At 44.4% G+C, this 20004-nt stretch overlaps 3 protein-coding genes across 37 annotated transcripts in view; 2 read left to right on the top strand and 1 right to left on the bottom strand.

The window, feature by feature from the left end:
* The window catches only part of LOC125138460 (NLR family CARD domain-containing protein 3-like), a 358584-nt gene that overhangs the window by 33307 nt on the left and 305273 nt on the right, over nt 1–20004 (top strand). The gene's annotated exons all lie outside the window — the stretch shown is intronic.
* Nucleotides 2152–10139, top strand: LOC113661922 (tripartite motif-containing protein 2-like). 5 transcript variants are annotated; one of them, XM_047802804.1, is made up of 11 exons: nt 2152–2231; nt 2696–2873; nt 3241–3392; nt 4071–4251; nt 4433–5195; nt 5310–5410; nt 5747–5914; nt 7042–7210; nt 7652–7722; nt 8172–8312; nt 8423–10139. In XM_047802804.1, exons 2-11 carry the CDS (start codon nt 2772–2774, stop codon nt 8573–8575), a joined length of 2001 nt encoding a protein of 666 aa, XP_047658760.1. In that variant the 5' UTR covers nt 2152–2231; nt 2696–2771; the 3' UTR covers nt 8576–10139. The 5 variants fall into 5 exon arrangements, 4 of the variants coding, with proteins under 4 accessions (XP_047658760.1, XP_047658758.1, XP_047658759.1 ...); XM_047802802.1 differs by having other exon boundaries at nt 2152–2326; XM_047802805.1 differs by lacking the exon at nt 2152–2231 and adding an exon at nt 2453–2471.
* LOC113662951 (RING finger protein 175-like) lies at nt 10829–14305 on the bottom strand. Of its 2 annotated transcripts, none has more exons than XM_047802846.1 (9): nt 14154–14305; nt 13664–13701; nt 13410–13551; nt 13088–13242; nt 12887–12994; nt 12039–12159; nt 11404–11537; nt 11138–11239; nt 10829–11026 (listed from the first exon to the last, which is right to left on the bottom strand). In XM_047802846.1, the coding sequence occupies exons 1-9, from the start codon at nt 14172–14174 to the stop codon at nt 10906–10908; spliced, it is 942 nt and encodes a 313-aa protein (XP_047658802.1). In that variant the 5' UTR covers nt 14175–14305; the 3' UTR covers nt 10829–10905. The 2 variants fall into 2 exon arrangements, with proteins under 2 accessions (XP_047658802.1, XP_047658803.1); XM_047802847.1 differs by having other exon boundaries at nt 13811–14297.

Below are 20004 nucleotides of genomic sequence, written 5' to 3'. Positions count from 1 at the left end.
CATCAGTTATACACATCAGTTATATACACACACACACACAATACACATCAGTTATACACACACACACACACAATACACATCAGTTATACACACACACACGCACAATACACATCAGTTATACACACACACACACACACACACACACACACACACACACACACACAATACACATCAGTTATAAGTTAGCATGTCATGTTTAGACTGTTGACAGAATAAATATTCTTCAGTCTTTATTCTCAGGTTGTAATAACTATAATAACTGCAATAACTATCACGGTGGCTTAGTGGTTAGCACGTTCGCCTCACACCTCAGGGTTGGGGGTTCGATTCCCACCTCCACCTTGTGTGTGTGGAGTTTGCATGTTCTCCCCGTGCTTCGGGGGTTTGGGGACGGAGTGCCAACCCATCACAGGGCACACACACACTCTCATTCACTCACACACACACACACACACTACGGACAATTTTCCAGAGATGCCAATCAACCTACCATGCATGTCTTTGGACCGGGGGAGGAAACCGGAGTACCCGGAGGAAACCCCCGAGGCACGGGGAGAACATGCAAACTCCACACACACAAGGTGGAGGTGGGAATCGAACCCCCGACCCTGGAGGTGTGAGGCAAACGTGCTAACCACTAAGACACCGTGCCCCCTCTTGTATTTATTTATTATATATTTATGAGTCTATAAATCTTAGGGCATGGGAGGGGAGGGCAGTGGAGGGCAGGGAAGGGGCAGGGGAGGGTGGGTGAGGGCAACAGTTTTAGTTGGAGATGAGGAACTGGCTGACTTCATTAATAACATTAGATCTCTAGTCAAAATAACACGAGTGCTAAAGCAGCATGTCCATTACTGAGAGCAGATAAAGGTGTAGCATCAGGACACCTCAGACTCACCTGCTTCTCCATAAGTAGGAGGTGGAGTTTGGGGCTGTGGACTCTGAGTAGCTTCAGTATATGAAGGAGGTGGAGGTGAAACATCGAGTGGAGAAACAGTGGCTTCAAGAATGTCCATTTACCTTTGGACAAAAAGAAAGGAAGAAATTCCTTAAGATGTGTGAAACAGACAGAGTGACGATCTGATCTGACGTCAGCTGTTTATCTGTCGCTCGAGAGAGAACCGTCAAACAGCTCCATCCATTTACTCTGGAATCTGTGAGCAAAGGGAAGAAATAACTGGGTAGAAATTTACACAGATTTTGTTTTCTGTAAATAAACTAATAAACCAGACGAAGTCACACAGTCCTGAATCCCTGAACCTTTTGTTAGACGATGCTGATCCTGTATCTGTACAGGAGGATATCAGCTTCAGTCCCTCGCCTGTAAACACCTTTATAATGTTGGAACTGTTTGTATTCATGTTGGGATTTATTACAAGTCTATGAATGATGAATAAATGAGTTTATGGTCATTAATAATGATGTGACATGAGCGCTTTGAGCCGTTATACAGAAGGTTATTACACAGTCCTCCAGCCCAATGTCACCACATTCACTCAGTAAGAGCTTAAACAGGATCCAGAGCCTCTGCTGGGACACACACTGGACATGCTGTCAGACTCCCAGTACAGTCCGATCTACTCCCAGTCCAGCCTGTTATTGACGAACTGGGAGGAAACCAGGGAATGCAGAGGAAGCAGTGAGATAATAAATTCCCAGAGAACGACACAACCGTCATCCTGATCGGAAGCAGTTTTAGTTCCAGCTGTAAAGTTTGTTCATCTGAGTTAAACTCCAGATCTGATAAACTGTGTTAGATTAGAATTAAACATGATCAGACAAATCAAGTGTAAAGTGTGTTATAACACATGGTAGATCTGAGGGATTAGTGTGTGTGTGTGTGTGTGTGTGTGTGTGTGTGTGTGTGTGTGTGTGTGTGTGTGTGTGTGTGTGTGTGAAAATCAGCATCTCTCACATTCAGGAGCATCTATAGCACTTTTCCCATTGTCTCAAAGCAGCTTTATAGAAGTACAGAAACAGAAGAGAGAAAAAAAAGAAATAAACATATAATAATAAGAAAGCAGAAGTCTGTATATAAAATTCATGAAGTTTTAAAAATAGCCATTCCTGTGTGTGTGTGTGTGTGTGTGTGTGTGTGTGTGTGTGTGTGTGTGTGTGTGTGTGTGTGTGTGTGTACTTGTCCCCCCACAGGGCTGAATGTAAGATGAGGGGAGGTTATATTTGGCCTGTAAAACTCCATGTCTTCAGATAAACTGCACAGTGAACATTAGGTCAAACACACACTCTGTTCAAACACACACTCTGTTCAAACACACACTCTGTTCAAACACACACTCTGTTCAAACACACACAGTTCATACTGAAGGTAAGAAACTTGTCTCACACACTTCTGTTTGTTTACATGTAATCTTCATTTGTAGTTTTGGGTAAGGAGCCAGCGCTATCTGCCCTCTTCCACATGAGCTCACAGACAATTGGCTAGTGTGGCCGTGATTGACAGGGAAGAGAAAGTAAGCCCCTCCCACCCAATAAACACTTCAGTTACATTGGATCCACATCAACACACTGGAACTTTCACAGCTTTAAGTGACTTCATCACAACAGTCACCTGCTTTCTCTGTTACTGTTTAAACCTGTTAATGAACTGATGACTTTTGGTCTCTTGTGTATTACAGCTGAAATTCTGATGACTTTATTTAACACCAACATCTCTGCTTCATGATTCTGATTTCAGTCTGCACTTTTGCACCCAGACTGCGCTAGTCTGCGTTAATCTGCACTGATCTGTGCTAATTTAACCTCCAAACCACATGGAGGCACAGCAAGGTTCTCCAGACAGCAGCAGTGAGGAATGTACCATTCTGGAGGCTTTTCCTGGAAAAGGAACAGATTGCTCTCAACATAAAGGAAAAGTAGGAGCATGCACACACACACACACACACACACACACACACACACACACACACACACACACACACACACACAGCAATAGTAACTCTAATGGTTAAGGAGTTGTAGACTAAGTCTCCTGTGACTCTGATATTTGTGCCCTAGATATAGAGCTCAGTCTGTACCAGAGCGCAGCTGTGGCCTCCATTTACACAAAAAAATCAGTTTGCCCTCAAATAGATGAAAAACTTTCCACTACCTGCCTCCGAACCTCTGAAGCAGTCTTCTGACTTACACAACTGAGATTTAAAGGCAGTGTTCCACAGGAGCCTGCACACCTCTCAGGGACATGAACATTATTTATGTGATTTTTATATTTGATATTTTTAGGCCCTTGCATTTTACTGTCTGCTGTGTGAGAGTGCTGTGTGTGAGGAGTGTGTATTCGGGGAACATGCCGACCACCCGACAGATTCACTGCAAAAAATTGTGGATCAACAACAAACAGCTTTACATGAGAGCCTAAACGCAGCTCAGAACAGGTATGACTCAGGTCCGACTTTCAAAAACCTGAAATTCTTCCACTTCTATTTTTCCACATTTTGTACAGTTACTCTATGGAACTGAATCCTTCTTGCTTTTAACTCCATCTTAAGCCAGTTTCCTTACTGATAAGCAGCATCCTCACGCTGTGGTGCTCCCTCCATCCCACCAACACAGTGTTGAAGTGAACCTGTACACAGTCTACCCTCTTTATGAAAAGATCGAGACCTCTATGGCTGACCAGATAATACCTGACTAAACTAAAGAGGGATTAAACTAAAGATAATCTCCTTCTTCCTCATCGGTGGTTTATGGCCAAAGGACTGCGGTTACTTAGATATTTTAAAGACTATATTCCATCTAACAGTGACATATAAAGAGTAATAAAGTGTCCCATTAAAGAGGTCTCGTCCTACTAATGTACAGTGTAGAGACTGTGTGTCAAGCAGAAAGATGGGCTACAGTTATTATAATTTAAAGACCCAATATGGTGTGTGTGCACTTCACACACAACGTCACAATGCTGGTGCACATCATTTATAAGTATCTTGTTCACAAACTATTTTCTCTAAGGTTTAAAACCTTCGTTTCCTCCAAAGTGCAGTGACGTCTGACTTTCACTGTTGTATGGAACTTGGTCAGTTGTCTGAACGATGAAGTGGTTGTTTATCCTACAGACTTCCCCAGATCAGAGATGCTGTACTGTTGCTGAAAGATATTCTGCAGCAGCTAAGCTCTCAGAAGAACTCTATCGAGGAGGATATTCACTCTTCCTTTAGCGAGCTGCACAAGACCTTGGATACACGTAAGAGTGTCCTTCTCATGGAGTTAGAGGTCACCTATGGATTAAAGCAGAAGGTGTGTATGAATGCATGCAAACATTTTGTTCATTCATGCAGAAGCACACTGTGCAGAACACAGAGGAGTTCCTCAAGTCACAGGACTTTGTATTTACAAGTAAATGATAGAATTTATGTTTATTTATTTCAGTTGTCCAGAAGGCTTGAAGCTGAAGGTTCATGTGTTTGTATGGTTTTAGGTACTACAGAAACAGTTAGAGACACTGCTTAGAGAGGAGGCTGATATCTGCAGTAACTGTAGTCAGACAGGAGAGGCATTGGATGGAGCAAGTGAGGCTGTTGTTCTGCAGACTCATAAAGACTTTGGAGAGCGACTGAGTGAGCTGGCCAGTCAGGGACTTCCTCTCCAGCCTGAGGAGAACGATCAGCTGGAGCTCATGATGGAAGTAGAAGGACTTCGCAAGTCCATACACAACCTGGGTGCCATTATCACCACCAACGCAGTGGCCAGTCAGACTGAGGCTTCAGGAGAAGGCCTTGAGCAATGCATTGTAGGTCAGCCAACCTCCGTCATCATAACAACCAGAGACAAGTCAGGGGGCCTGTGTAAGTCGGGCAATGCCGTCATCTCAGGAGAAGTCTTCACACCAGATGGCAGTGTCATGGATGGAGAGATTTTGGACCATAAGAATGGCATGTATGAGTTCCTGTACACGTTGCACAAGGAGGGGGACTTCAGTCTGGCACTGAGACTGTATGATCAGCACATCAAGGGAAGCCCCTTCCGTCTGAAGGTCACCAACTCTCCAGACGATTCTCCAACCACCACGTCTGGGGCCAACGCTGCTTCCACGGGCTCCAGTGATGGTGGTGCGAGGAGACGGAGTGCCAAGTCCCCTGGTAGCAGGAGTCGACAGAAGGGGGTGCGGAGAGGTGGGAGCTTGTTCAGCACACCCAAGAAGAAAGTAAATCCCATTGAAGATGATCTTATTTTTAGAATCGGTAAGAAGAAAAATCACCAGCTTTCACTCGTTATTGTTATTAGGAAGAAAGGATCTGTATAAATCGCTATAGCCTTCAGTCTGGTCTCTTATGTGTGATTTATTTATTCCACAGGAACAAAAGGAAGAAATAAAGGTGAATTCACCAATCTACAGGGTGTAGCTGCTACACCAGGGAGTATCCTGATTGCAGACAGTAATAATCAGTGTGTGCAGGTGATTAGGACTCAGTATAAACACTGGAATCTTTAATAGCTACGTGACGGAACATGAACGTCTACTGTTAGCATTTACAGACATTTCAGTGAATATTTACCTTTGCTTGGATCAGTATTGAACTTTGTGTCCCTGAGCAGATCTTCAACCCTCATAGCAACATAATCCTCTGTGTGTACAGGAATGTTATGGGGACGTTTAGGACAAGTCTTCTGGTGTACAAACCAACAACTACGATATGTGCTCAAGTCTAGAAATGTTGAAATGCAATAAATAGTTTGATTCAATTGCTTTAATGTCCCTGAATTTGTAGTTATATCCTTTTTGTTTGCTCAGATCTTCTCCAATGAGGGCGAGTTTCAGAGCAGGTTTGGAATTCGCGGGCGAACGCCAGGGCAGCTGCAGAGGCCCACTGGTGTCGCTGTTCATCCCAATGGTGACATCATCATCGCTGACTATGATAACAAGTGGGTCAGCATCTTCTCCAGTGATGGCAAATACAAAGTGAGTGTGATAATACCTTTTATGTGACAATAACACAACATGCTAGTCCTGCAAAACCTGGAGTACAACACAGATGAGTCAGGAAGACTAAAACAGGGGAGCAGGTTCTCCAGGACCAGGGTGTGGAAGCTGTAGAAGCTCAGTGCTTGGCTCATGTTTAAGGAGAACAAAAAGGAGTACTGAAATATTTGGACAGGAATTGCAAATTAACATCTAAATAAGCATCTCTGTCTTTAAACCTCCGTATCACTGGAGACAGAGCTGGAGCCTGGTGAGGAACCCTAACCCTAACCCGAGCTGGAGCCTGGTGAGAAACCCTAACCCTAACCCTAACCCGAGCTGGAGCCTGGTGAGGAACCCTAACCCTAACCCTAACCCTAACCCGAGCTGGAGCCTGGTGAGGAACCCTAACCCTAACCCTAACCCGAGCTGGAGCCTGGTGAGGAACCCTAACCCTAACCCTATCCCTAACCCGAGCTGGAGCCTGGTGAGGAACCCTAATACTAACCCTAACCCTAACCCGAGCTGGAGCCTGGTGAGGAACCCTAACCCTAACCCTAACCCCAGGACATTAAAGCAGAGAGAGATTTTGAGTTACATGTACACATGAGGGTTAAATGACTCACCAGCAAGTCCTGGGATTTAGTTCACATTCACACCCTGGTCAGTACTCTGAGCCCTAATTATAGAGCCTTTGCTGCTCTTTTGGCTCTTAGATGTTACAAAAATCAGGGATTTTTTCAAAACTCTGTCTTTGCTGCTGAAAGCCAGGAGTGAATCTTTAGGTCTTCAGTCTAATGTTATTCCAGATAAACTAAGATTAAGAACATGGTTACATCTCAGGGTCAAGGTCTATCTCAGGTCCAAGGTCTATATCTGATGGAGGTTTATTTCTACAACAAGGCAAATGTGGAACATGGAGCTTGTATACTGAGGAGACTGAGATGTGTTTGGACCAAAGTGGCGTGTGTTATTTTAACATCCCCAAGATTCCTAGCTGTGAAAGCAGGATGGTCTGTTATGGGAGAGATGGGAGATCTGTCAGTCCAGGGCATCAGTTCAGTCTGGTTTCAGTTTGTCTAACAGTGGAAGAAAAGGAACATTTACTGATGGCTCTTTCTGCATAGGCTAAGCTGGGTTCTGGTAGGCTGATGGGTCCTAAGGGTGTCTCTGTGGATCAGAATGGTCACGTTATCGTGGTGGACAACAAGGCCTGCATGGTGTTCATCTTCCAGCCCAGTGGGAAACTTGTAACCAAGTTTGGCAGCAGAGGAAATGGTGACAAACAGTTTGCAGGTAATAAAACACACAGTGTGTATGTTGTGTGTCTGGTCCCTCAGGAGGGTTTTCCATGGAGCTTCTCAGGGGTCTAAAGTTACACCCGGGTTTCTATTAAATTACTTTGTGTTACAAACACAGTACAAATCTAATGTAGTTGAATTAAATATATATTTGTGTGAAGTCTTGACAGCTTCAGAATTATTGGCACCTTTGTTAAAGACGGGTAAGAAGATAAATAAAACACATCATTCATTCTTGTCTCAGTAAGCGCTTTTTCATGGTCAGGGTGGTGGAGGATGTGGAGGTCAGGAGAACTGGGTGTGATACACCCTTCTCCATGTGATGAAACGAAACCACATCACCATGCACACACACACACACACGTCAACACACACATCAACATTCCTGAGGGTGCCAATATTTATGCAGCTCATCGTACACTCTTTGTCTTTCTAGGACCCCATTTTGCTGCAGTCAACAATAATAATGAAATAATTGTCACTGACTTTCACAATCATTCAGTCAAGGTAAGATACAGAATGTTCTTCAGCTAACGTTAATCTTGTTAAAGCTCTTATTATTTACTTTACAACGTTGTTATTCTCAGAGAAACTGGAACTCTTTAAAGTCTAACTATAAAGACCGTAACTGGCAGTGAGCATGTTGTAGAACATCTCAATGTAAGACATGCTGTGAGATGCTGCACTGCTGTACAAGCAGAACTACTCGCTGACTGTTATCCACGTATAGGTTCATTTACTGTGTAACATGAACGGATCGAGTTCTTTTTGTCACTCACATTACAGCAGATATACACAGTGGGTTCTTCAGCAGCTTCTCTGTTAATAGGAGAAATAAACATTAAACTAAAGGTTTACTTTGACTCCGAGCTGCTGCTGTAGATCAGGAGCTCTACAGCACTGATGATGGTCAGCATTAAGTGCCTTCTCCTGTTTGGTTCTGTTCTTCTTTACAGGTGTTCAGTGCTGAAGGGGAGTTCCTGCTCAAATTCGGTTCAAACGGTGAAGGAAACGGACAGTTTAACGCTCCCACAGGTGTCGCAGTGGACATTAACGGGAACATCATCGTAGCTGACTGGGGGAACAGTCGCATACAGGTATTAAATCATGCAGATGTTTACATCTGTGAGCTTAAATGCTGGATGAAATACGACTCCCTGCTCCATGTCGGTGGAATAACCTGTGCACTCATCCTGTGTTCACTCAGGTGTTTGATGGAAGTGGTTCTTTTCTGTCTTACATCAACACAGCGGCAGATCCTCTTTATGGGCCGCAGGGTCTCGCCCTGACCTCTGATGGCCACGTTGTCGTGGCCGACTCCGGAAATCACTGTTTTAAGGTGTACCGTTACCTTCAGTGATTCAGTGCTTCATAGTTCTGTCTCTCCCTCTTGCACTTCTGCTGCAGATCCGTCACGCTAACTCTCCTGTGCTAACTGCCTCCTTTCTGCAGGAACACATCCATGTGACCTGAATGTTTTGTATAATTATGGTCAGTGAAATCAGATGGATTTTGGGAGGTTTGTAAAGTTAAAGTGTGGTCACATTTAGCTTCTGTTCCGTTCACACAGAATCGTATCGTCTGCGTATTGCGTCCAAAATCTCGCCAACTTTCTACACGTTGCTGCGAAGATACAGATTAAATTTAAAGGAATACTTTATTTCATTCACTTAATGATTATTCTAAAACATCGTCATATTCATCGTCTACTTTACTGTAAATTATCTCATCTTTTCTCTTATCGATATTCTTTTGTTTACACGTCTGGGTTCGGCTTCCACCTGCCTCATTACTGAGGAGTAACAGACGAGCGCTAACCCACAGAAGCGTACTGCAGAGCTGCAGACATTTAAATGGGAGGTTTAATGTGACCACACCTTTAATGTGACCACACCTTTAATGTGACCACACCTTTAATGTGACCACACCTTTATTTAAAAGCCGCTCAAATATCAGCTGCGTCGTGGGAGAGTTTTTGAGATGGGACGAGCATGTGTCTGTAATCGAAGTCCATTTGCTCGATCTTTACTCCGTTCTGCTCCATGCATGTGAGCAACATCACAGAACTTCAGTAAGGTTCTCCGTCACTGTTCCGTCTGACTGAACTGAACTTAATCACACTATTTAAAGTTTAGCTGTAAACAAACTTCACCTGTTTAATTCGAGCTGCACGTTAAAGCCTTTCCCTGCTGCACTTAGTAAATAAAATCTAAACTAATAGAGGAAACGGTGATGGTGTCCCAGACGTCAGCTCCGAGTCCAGCTGATCCACATCATCACCGTCCTCTCGCCTTCGTCAGGACTTCACTAGCAGATGCCAGGCCTCTATTTTTATTTTCAAATATTTAAAAGGGAAAAAACTCTATATTTATGTATTTATCTTAACTAACGTTTCAGAGAAAAGCGGTGAGTTTTTCTAGTTTGTTGCAGATTGAGTTTCCTCCTGTAGGTTTTTCTCCACCTGTGATACACTACATCCACATCTACAGCTCTATATGACATCATTTCCTACGTGATGTTTTAACTCGATAATAGAACAGACGACCGAATTCACTCGATACGTTTCTATAGTAACAGTAAATCGTCACTTTAACACAAAGCGTGTTTCTCATTTCTGCTTTCAGGTGAAAATCCTGCCTCTGTTTTTGTTCCAGCTGTTTGGATGTTTGCTGTTGTACAGTTTCATTTGTACTGATGACAAAAATCAAGCTAGGAATGTTATTTAACGGATTATTTAAAATTCCACTTGAATGTTTGTGTTCTGTATTTAAAATAAAAAAAAAGCTTTAACATTATTTTTACCAGAAATGACATTAATGAATTTAATTTTTGCTTCATGGAGATTCGCTTGTGTGTAAAACTTTCATGCTGGTGTCATAATAAAAAAGTCACGATGCTAAAGACGATTAAAATATTAGAATTAACTGCAGAAATGTTTGTGCATCTTTACACTTTTTTGTGACATTTACATTCTGGTTTTTATTTAATATTTTATTTAATAAGCAGGAGAAAAGTAAATACACAAAAACTCGACAAAAATCAGGAGAAATTACAATAAATCGATCATTAAGACTAAAATTAATCATCAACCAAACAACAACCTTAAACACACGCTGCCTTCAGAAAGCAGGAAAAACTCCAGAGACATTAATGAAGTGACGAAGGGATCAATTTATACTGCAGCTCCATCAGACATGTGAACGTCTGATCAGATCAATCAGATTCAACAAACTTCCTGTCACACAACTGCTCACAACCCGCAGACTTACACAACGGATTTCTGAGCAATAACGACAACACACACACACACACACACACACACACACACACACACACACACAATACGACATCTGTGATGTCGCCATCGGCAACCAACACTGATTGATCCAAATCAAACCGAGATCTTTTACACACACAAACACACACACACACACACATTATACAGGCACGTGTGTGTGTGTGTGTGTGTGTGTGTGTGTGTGTGTGTGTGTGTGTGTGTGTGTGTGTGTGTGATTCGGCTGCTGATTTTGCGCATTATTACAAATGATAAATGTCTCAGGCTTTTTTCACGGCCGTCATGTTGTTTATCAGATAACTAAATGACGACATCATCTACATTAACTTATAGTTTATAAATAAATAATAAAATAGCACACAATCGAACACTTTTTGACGACTCTTCATCACACTTCACTCCAGACCAAGTGAAAAATTGATCCCGTGCACGAAGCCGATGATGATCGGTTGCCAGGCAACCAGGTACCTGAGCCAGTCGAGCAGCTGACCGTACAGGACGTGTGTTCGCTCCCAGCTGGAGATCGCGGTTAAGACGAAAACTCCTCAATAAACAAACACGAAATTTCACAACACGATATTCTATAAAAATACTGGGATCAGGGAATAAAGCAGAGCTAAAGGATACGGATTGTTCATCATTCTCTTCAGGTCCACTTTCTCATTGCAGTATGGACACGTCTGCTTCTTACCCACAATGCACCAGCCGCGAATACAGAACTCATGAAATCTGTCAGCCAACAACATGAACATGAGTCCGGATGATGTCACCTCCCTCAGAATGATAACATTTACACATCACTGAGTCAGTAAAGTTCGACTCGAGATTAGAATTAAATTCAGGCTCTAGAGTGAGATGTGACCGAAACGCTCGAGACGCTTCAGCAGCTTTACACATGACTGCAGGACAGCTGGTAGGTGTCCTCCATCACGCCCTCCTCATCCACCTCCACTAAAGTCTTCTGTCCACAAACAGCACAGATATCATGGCACAGGCTCCGAGACGGCATTCCACCCAGGTTATAGTACTGAAACACACACACACACACACACACACACACACACTCAGGTAATGACACACTGCACTTAAACACAGAGAGGAAGAACACACTGGGGGTCACGCTGTCAGGAGGAAATCAGAGCTACTGATCCTCAAGCTGATCCTCAAGCTGATCCTTATGCTGATCCTCAAGCTGATCCTTAAGCTGATCCTTAAGCTGATCCTCAAGCTGATCCTTAAGCTGATCCTCAAGCTGATCCTCAAGCTGATCCTTAAGCTGATCCTTAAGCTGATCCTCAAGCTGATCCTTAAGCTGATCCTTAAGCTGATCCTTAAGCTGATCCTTAAGCTGATCCTTAAGCTGATCCTTAAGCTGATCCTCAAGCTGATTATCTTCTGGTGTTTTATTCATCTTATAGAAAAGCACTGAGATCTCAAACAAACTTAAAAAAGAAAAGTTTTCCTGAAGTGAAGTAAAGTGTGATTTAGTTCACGGTCATGAAGCAGTTTATAAATAAAGAGTCTTCACCCCGAGAGTAGACGCCATGTAGTCCGAGCAGATTTCAGCAAAGTCTCGTCCCATCACTCCATAGTACAGTCCGTAGAAGAGCATGACCACGCCCACATCCATCGAGTCCTCTGCCCTGATCCTGTCCAATCAGATCAGACACTTTAACTCAATGATACTGAATATTAATCATCTGTTTAGATCAGACGTGTCCAACTCATCAGACGTGTCCAACTCATCAGACGTGTCCAACTCATCGGACGTGTCCAACTCATCAGACGTGTCCAACTCATCAGACGTGTCCAACTCATCGGACGTGTCCAACTCATCAGACGTGTCCAACTCATCAGACGTGTCCAACTCATCAGACGTGTCCAACAAAATAAACCCCAGATTTACACTGACATCATTAATATTCACACAGATTAATAATAAAGTCTTACATGAGATCAGATTTTTACTTTGTAACTCTAATGAAGAACTCATTCAGTCACTAGTTTTAGTTTATGGCTCGGTTTTACCCCCTAGCAGACTAATAAAGGGACAGTGAGGGACAGTGAGGGACAGTGAGGGACAGTGAGGGACAGCGAGGCACAGCGAGGGACAGCAAGGGACACTGAGGCACAGCAAGGGACACTGAGGCACAGTAAAAGACAGCAAGGGACACTGACGCACAGTGAGGCACAACGAGGCACAGTGAGGGACAGTGAGGCACAGTGAGGCACAACGAGGCACAGTGAGGGACAGTGAGGCACAGTGAGGGACAGTGAGGGACAGTGAGGCACATTGAGGGACAGTGAGGCACAGTGAGGCACAACGAGGCACAGTGAGGGACAGTGAGGGACAGTGATGCACAGTGAGGCACATACCTAAAAAACACATTGAAGCCAAACAAAGTAAACATGATGGCCAGGTATCCGAGGACTCCGACAGCGTAGCTCAGCTTGTAAATGAGCAGGAACCATTTATAAACCATCCTGTAAAACACCAGCAGCTCATCACATGTTCACCTCAGCAGAAGAATGACAAGAGTCAGTGATGTTCAGTAAAAGAGTGATCAGTTTTGGTACCTGGGTGTTCTCCCAGACAGAGGTTTACGTGTGGCTCTGAATATGATGTAGCTGGTGATGATGGAGAACATGCCCCATGTGGACAAAAAACGCCACCAGTACAGCTTCACAGTGAAGTAGAGAGGAACCACCCACATCTGTAGGAGGGTCACAAACTACACACACACACACACACACACACACACACACACACATCACAGTTTCCCCAAACGATTTATTTTATGAGAAATGTAGAGCACAAAGGTTTGATCAGTGTGGAGAAACCAAAGCTCCTTCAGTCCTGAATCCTTTTCTAATCACTCGGTTCTGCAGACAGACTCACTGTGTAAGATCTGCAGTGTCTTTGTTTCCACTGGACCAGAACAATCTGAGCCACCACCAGTGTGGCGATGAGAATCAGGACCATCTCAGCGTGCATGGCCTCATGACCACGGTGCTGCACATGCAGTCGCTCATGCTGTACTCTATAGAGACGTGAACACAAACAGACCATAAAGAGCAGGACGTCTACAGCACTGGACATGATGCCTTCACACATTACACACAAACACAACACTGAATTCGAGACACACTCACTTCCAGTTTTCTCTGTAGGACATTTTGGAAAGATCTTCCTGCAGAAAAAATAAAGCGTTTTATTTATTATTTCTCACCGATCCCTTTACAGTTACAGTCTCTGGTGTTCCATCAGCTATTAAAGAGGAATCTCAGTGTGTTACTGACCCCTAAACAACCTGGGACCTGTTGACAACTCCAGCTTTAACACAGCACTGACACTGGAGACTCCTTACCCATGTTAATGATTACAGACGTTTAGAATCGCTGTTATAACTCGTTATAACGCTGTGAACACATGAACTAATCCTCACCATGTGAATAAACACACACATTATTAGGATCCAGCTTTTATTTAGTATCATAAAGGAGAATAAAAACACGCGCTTCTACACAAGCGGATCATTAAGTGGCCCTCGGTACTAACATGCGGCAGAATAAAGCCGAACCCGAACCCGAACCCTAGCCCGGGGTCACAGGGGTATTTACAGGGCAGAGGGTCTGATGCTACCTGCGCGTGAAGCTCAGCCATAGTCGGTCATCTGATCTACCGACATCAGACTCTATACTGAGCGGCGCGCATCATCACCATACCGCTGATCTACAGACAGTAATCACCGAATAACGGACGGAGTTATGACATAAAGATCCCCAAAATGTTCGGCGTACTTTAACATGTACACGTCATATGAGCTTCCGGTTAGTCCGCGGCTTTCAAACTAAAAGTCCTCCTTTAGCTAAAACTTTCACACTATCGATGATTACACACGTGTTTAATCTGTTTGTCTTTATTCGGGTATTTATAGCTGATATAAAACTAATCTAATGTTTTTGGTACCAATTTTTAAGGAATAAAATCGTACTATTTTAAGAAAAAGCCATACAACTAAAATGGAAAAGATCAGAGCAATGTTTGTGATTTAAAATGAGGGACGATGATGATGATGATGATGATGATGATTATTATTATTGTTGTTATTGTTGTTGTTGTTGTTGTTACATAACCACATAAATCACAGACAGTGATGATCGCCAACACATCGATGGTCACTTCTGTAGAATAACAGCTGGAACTGCAGAGAAACTCCCTACAACAAGAGCGTTCCCACTGTGTTGGGCATAACGACTCGTTATAAGGCTTCAATTTATCATAAGATTAAAAACATCATGCGCTAAAACTCTGTGATCTAATTAACATAACGTTAACATCTCTGACATCAGATGTGTCCGATCTTCTGTGGAAAGCGTTGGCATCCTCCAGATGTTCATAAAAGCTCAGATCAACTGATTAAACAGGAGGACTCAGATGTGGCTCCAGTGTGGTTGGGATAAAAACCTAAACCCTTTATGGATAAGATTTGGAGAGTAAACGTACACTTTATTTACCGTAGGAACTCTAAATGAATTTACATACACATCCCCAGCGTCTACCAGACCTCAGCTACTCAAACCACATGAACCTAATTCCAGAACACAGAGCACTCATGTATGCTCCATACCACTTCTAAAGCAGGTGAGAACCAGAGCTGGAGCCACCTCCGCTCTTCAGGACTGAGCATGATGACCGAAAAGTGTTCAGCTGATGGGGACTCAATGCTATCATGGACCTGCTCAGACAATTCAATTCAATTTAAGTTTATTTGTATAGCGCTTTTTACAATAGACATCGTCTCAAAGCAGCTTCACAGAACATAAACATAGAGCAGAAGGTTATTATAAAGAATAATATAAAGATTAATATAATACAGAAATTCAAGATTAATATTTAAATGTGTATGTATTTATCTCCCAATGAACAAGTCTGAGGTGACTCAGGTGACTGTGGGGAGGAAAAACTCCCTTAGATGGTAAAGGAAGGAACCTTGAGAGGAACCAGACTCAAAGGGGAACCTCATCCTCATCTGGGTGACACTGGGGGTGTGATTATATAACCTCATCCTCATCTGGGTGACACTGGGGGTGTGATTATATAACCTCATCCTCATCTGGGTGACACTGGGGGTGTGATTATATAACCTCATCCTCATCTGGGTGACACTGGGGGTGTGATTATATAACCTCATCCTCATCTGGGTGACACTGGGGGTGTGATTATATATATACAGTCTGATAAATGTTGTAGTGATGAGGAGGTTGTTGTCCTCAAAGATCACATGGAGTTCACATCTCCTCTTTAGTATAGCAGAGTTCAACTGGAGCTGGTAGATCTGTAGATGTCTCAGGATCCTCACAGAGTCGTCCTCATCTCAGTGGACGTCCAAAATCAAGACGATCAGAGCTGGTACAATGTCTGGATGCCTCGTGATGGTAGAGAGAGAAGCAGTGGAGAGGAATTAATGTAGCAGCTGTTTATAATATTAACCAGCACTAGATGATAATGTGCATTTGGTCAGATGTAATAGTGCACAGTATTATGGGATGTATTATGTGTACGCCTGACTAAAGAGATGAGTTTTTAATCTACATTTAAACTGGGAAAGTGTGTCTGAGCCCCGAACACTATCAGGAAGACTATTCCAAAGTTTGGGAGCTAAATAAGAAAACGCTCTACCACCTTTAGTAGACTTAGATATTCTGGGAACTAGCAGAAGTCCTGAGTTTTGTGATGTCAGAGAGCGTGAAGGATTGTAACGTGTTAGAAGACTAGTTAGATACATGGGAGCTAAACCATTAAGAGCCTTGTACGTAAGTAGCAGCAGTTTGTAATCAGTTCTAAACTTAACAGGTAGCCAGTGTAGAGATGATAACATTGGGGTTAAAGGTCATACTTTCTTGTCCTAGTGAGAACTCTGGCAGCTGCATTTTGGACTAACTGTAACCTATTTATTAAAGATGCAGGACAACCACCTAGTAATGCATTACAATAGTCCAGTCTAGAGGTCATGAAGGCATCAACTAGCTTCTCAGCATCAGATACAGACAGGATGTTTCTCAGCTTGGTGATATTTCTAAGGTGAAGAAGGCTGTGTTTGTAATCTGGTGATATGAGTTTCAGAAGCTTTAAAGCCTTTTAAAGCAGAAAAAGTCACACAAGTCGTCTGTAGGCGAAAAACATCCTCATAGAACATCAAGAGTTTCTCAGAGATTGATGCAGTTGTGTGTTGTAGTAGAACACATTCACATTTACAGTAGGAAAAATTCATTCAACTGTTAAGTCTGACAGCTGTGTGTTTACTGTTCAACACCACACACACACACACACACACACACACACACACACACACACACACACACACACACACAAACACACACACACACACACAGTGTAATTTCTGTGTGGTGACAGACAACACACACACACACACACACACACACACACACACACACACACACACACACACACACACACACACACACACACACACATAAAGCACCTGTTACATTCAAATACAAACACAAGAAAACACAGATCATTTCACACACACACACACACACACACACACACACACACACACACACACACACACACACACATATTACGTTTTTAAGTTTTTATTTACGGTTTTGAGCCCGACCATTGCTTCTACATGGATGCCAGAGACAGCGGTGTTCATGTATACAAACATGTATACAAACACCAGGACCTAATAAAGTACAGAAATCGTGTAACAACCAACCTGCACGATGATGTACTGGTTAGGCTTCGTGACCTCGGCTTGCTGCGGAGACCAGGCCTCCAGTCCCCGGTGTCGCCTGATACCAGAGACCAGGGGAGGGGACGCCGAAAGCGGTTCGCGAGGAAGCGGAAGCGTGGTAAGCGAGCGGGCGTCCGTGCTAGGCTAAAAACAAACCCTAGCCGGCCGGCTCTCCCATCCATTCTACTATCCAACGTTTGCTCCCTGGACAATAAACTGGACTACATCCGACTCGAACGCTCTACACGGAGAGAGGTTAGAAACTGCTGTGTGTTTGTTTTCACGGAGACGTGGCTCAGCGACAGAGTTCCGGACACCGCCATTCAGCTGGACGGGCTAACTTCATTTAGAGCCGACAGAAATGCAGCTCTTTGCGGTAAGACTCGCGGTGGTGGTGTGTGTGTTTATATCAACACGGAATGGTGCAAGAACTCTGTGCTTGTTTCTACTTACTGCTCATCGTCAGTAGAGTTTGTGACTGTTAGATGCAGACCATTTTATTTACCACGGGAATTTACTACTGTTTACATTGTCGGAGTTTACATTCCTCCTAGCGCTAATGCTAAAGAGGCGCTAAGTGAGCTATACGGAGCTATTAGCGACCTACAGAATGTTCACCCCGACGGACTTTTTATCATCGCCGGAGATTTCAACCATGCAAATCTTAAGTCAGTGCTCCCTAAATTCCATCAGCATGTGGACTTTGCTACGAGAGGTGAAAACACGCTGGATCTTGTTTACACAAACATTCCCGGCGCGTACCGTGCGGAGCCCCGCCCCCACCTCGGCTACTCAGACCACATCACTGTTATGCTAATTCCTGCATACAGACCACTCGTCAGACGCTCAAAACCGGTTCTGAAGCAGGTGAAAACCTGGCCAGCAGGAGCCACTTCTGCTCTTCAGGACTGCTTTGAGTGCACTGACTGGAATATCTTCAGGGAGGCTGCAACCAACGGCGACTCCGTCAACTTGGAGGAGTACACGTCAGCAGTGACCAGTTACATCGGCAAGTGCATTGATGACGTGACCGTTTCCAAGACCATCACTACACGCCCCAACCAGAAGCCGTGGATGAATGCTAATGTGCGTGCTCTGCTGAGGTCTAGGGACCTAGCCTTCAGAACAGGGGACAGGGTGGCCCTAAGAACAGCAAGGGCCAAACTGTCCCGAGCCATCAGAGAGGCAAAGCGTGCACATGCCCAGACAATCCACAGCCACTTCCAGGACAGCGGAGACACCCGGCGCATGTGGCAGGGCATACAGGCGATCACAAACTACAAGACAGCTTCACCTGCTTGTGATAGCGACGCCTCCCTCCCAGACGCGTTGAACGAGTTCTACGCTCGGTTCGAGGTACAGAACAACGTTACGCCAAGGAAGACCATCCCTCGTCCCGACGACCAGGTACTCTGTCTATCCACGGCCGACGTGAGGAGATCTCTATGCAGAGTTAACCCACGGAAGGCTGCTGGACCAGACAACATTCCTGGCAGGGTGCTCAGAGAATGTGCGGAACAGCTAGCGGATGTCTTTACGGACATCTTCAACATTTCCCTGAGCAGCGCCGTTGTTCCTACGTGCCTCAAAACTACCACCATCGTTCCTGTCCCAAAGAAGTCTACAGTGTCTTGCCTCAATGACTATCGTCCCGTTGCACTCACACCCATAGTTATGAAGTGCTTCGAGAAGCTCGTCATGAGGCACATCAAGACCCAGCTACCACCCTCACTTGACCCCCTACAGTTCGCGTATCGTCCAAACCGCTCCACAGACGATGCCATTACCACAGCCCTCCACTTAGCCCTCACCCATCTGGACAATAAGGACACTTATGTACGAATGCTGTTCATAGACTTTAGTTCAGCATTCAATACAATCATCCCTCAGCACCTGATTGGGAAGCTGAGCCTGCTGGGACTAAACACCTCCCTCTGCAACTGGATCCTGGACTTCCTGACTGGGAGACCTCAGTCAGTCCGGATCGGGAACAGCATCTCCAGCACCACCACACTGAACACTGGAGCTCCTCAAGGCTGCGTGCTCAGTCCACTGCTGTTCACTCTGCTGACTCACGACTGTGCAGCAATGCACAGATCGAATCATATTATTAAGTTCGCCGATGACACGACCGTGGTGGGTCTCATCAACAAGAACGACGAGTCAGCATACAGGGAGGAGGTGCAACAACTAACTGCCTGGTGTAGAGCCAACAACCTTTCTCTGAATGTGGACAAAACTAAAGAGATGGTTGTGGACTTCAGGAGAGCACAGAGCGACCACTCTCCGCTGAACATCGACGGATCATCTGTAGAGATCGTCAAGAGCACCAAATTTCTGGGTGTTCATCTAGCGGAGAACCTCACCTGGTCACTCAACACCAGCGCCATCACCAAGAAAGCCCAGCAGCGTCTCTACTTCCTCCGAAGGCTGAGAAAGGCACATCTCCCTCCCCCAACCCTGACCATGTTCTACAGAGGGACCATTGAGAGCATCCTGAGCAGCTGCATCACTGTCTGGTTTGGGAACTGTACGATCTCGGATCGCAAAACCCTGCAGCGGATAGTGAGGACAGCGGAGAAGATCATTGGGGTCTCTCTTCCCTCTATCATGGACACTTACACCACACGCTGCGTCCGCAAAGGCAACAGCATTGTGGATGACCCCACACACCCCTCACACACACTCTTCACCCTCCTGCCGTCTGGAAAAAGGTACCGAAGCATT

The sequence above is a fragment of the Tachysurus fulvidraco genome, chromosome 18 (genome assembly GCF_022655615.1).
Source record: "Tachysurus fulvidraco isolate hzauxx_2018 chromosome 18, HZAU_PFXX_2.0, whole genome shotgun sequence".
Classification (NCBI taxonomy): Eukaryota; Metazoa; Chordata; class Actinopteri; order Siluriformes; family Bagridae; genus Tachysurus; species Tachysurus fulvidraco.
This window is presented reverse-complemented; position numbering and strand designations above follow the sequence as displayed.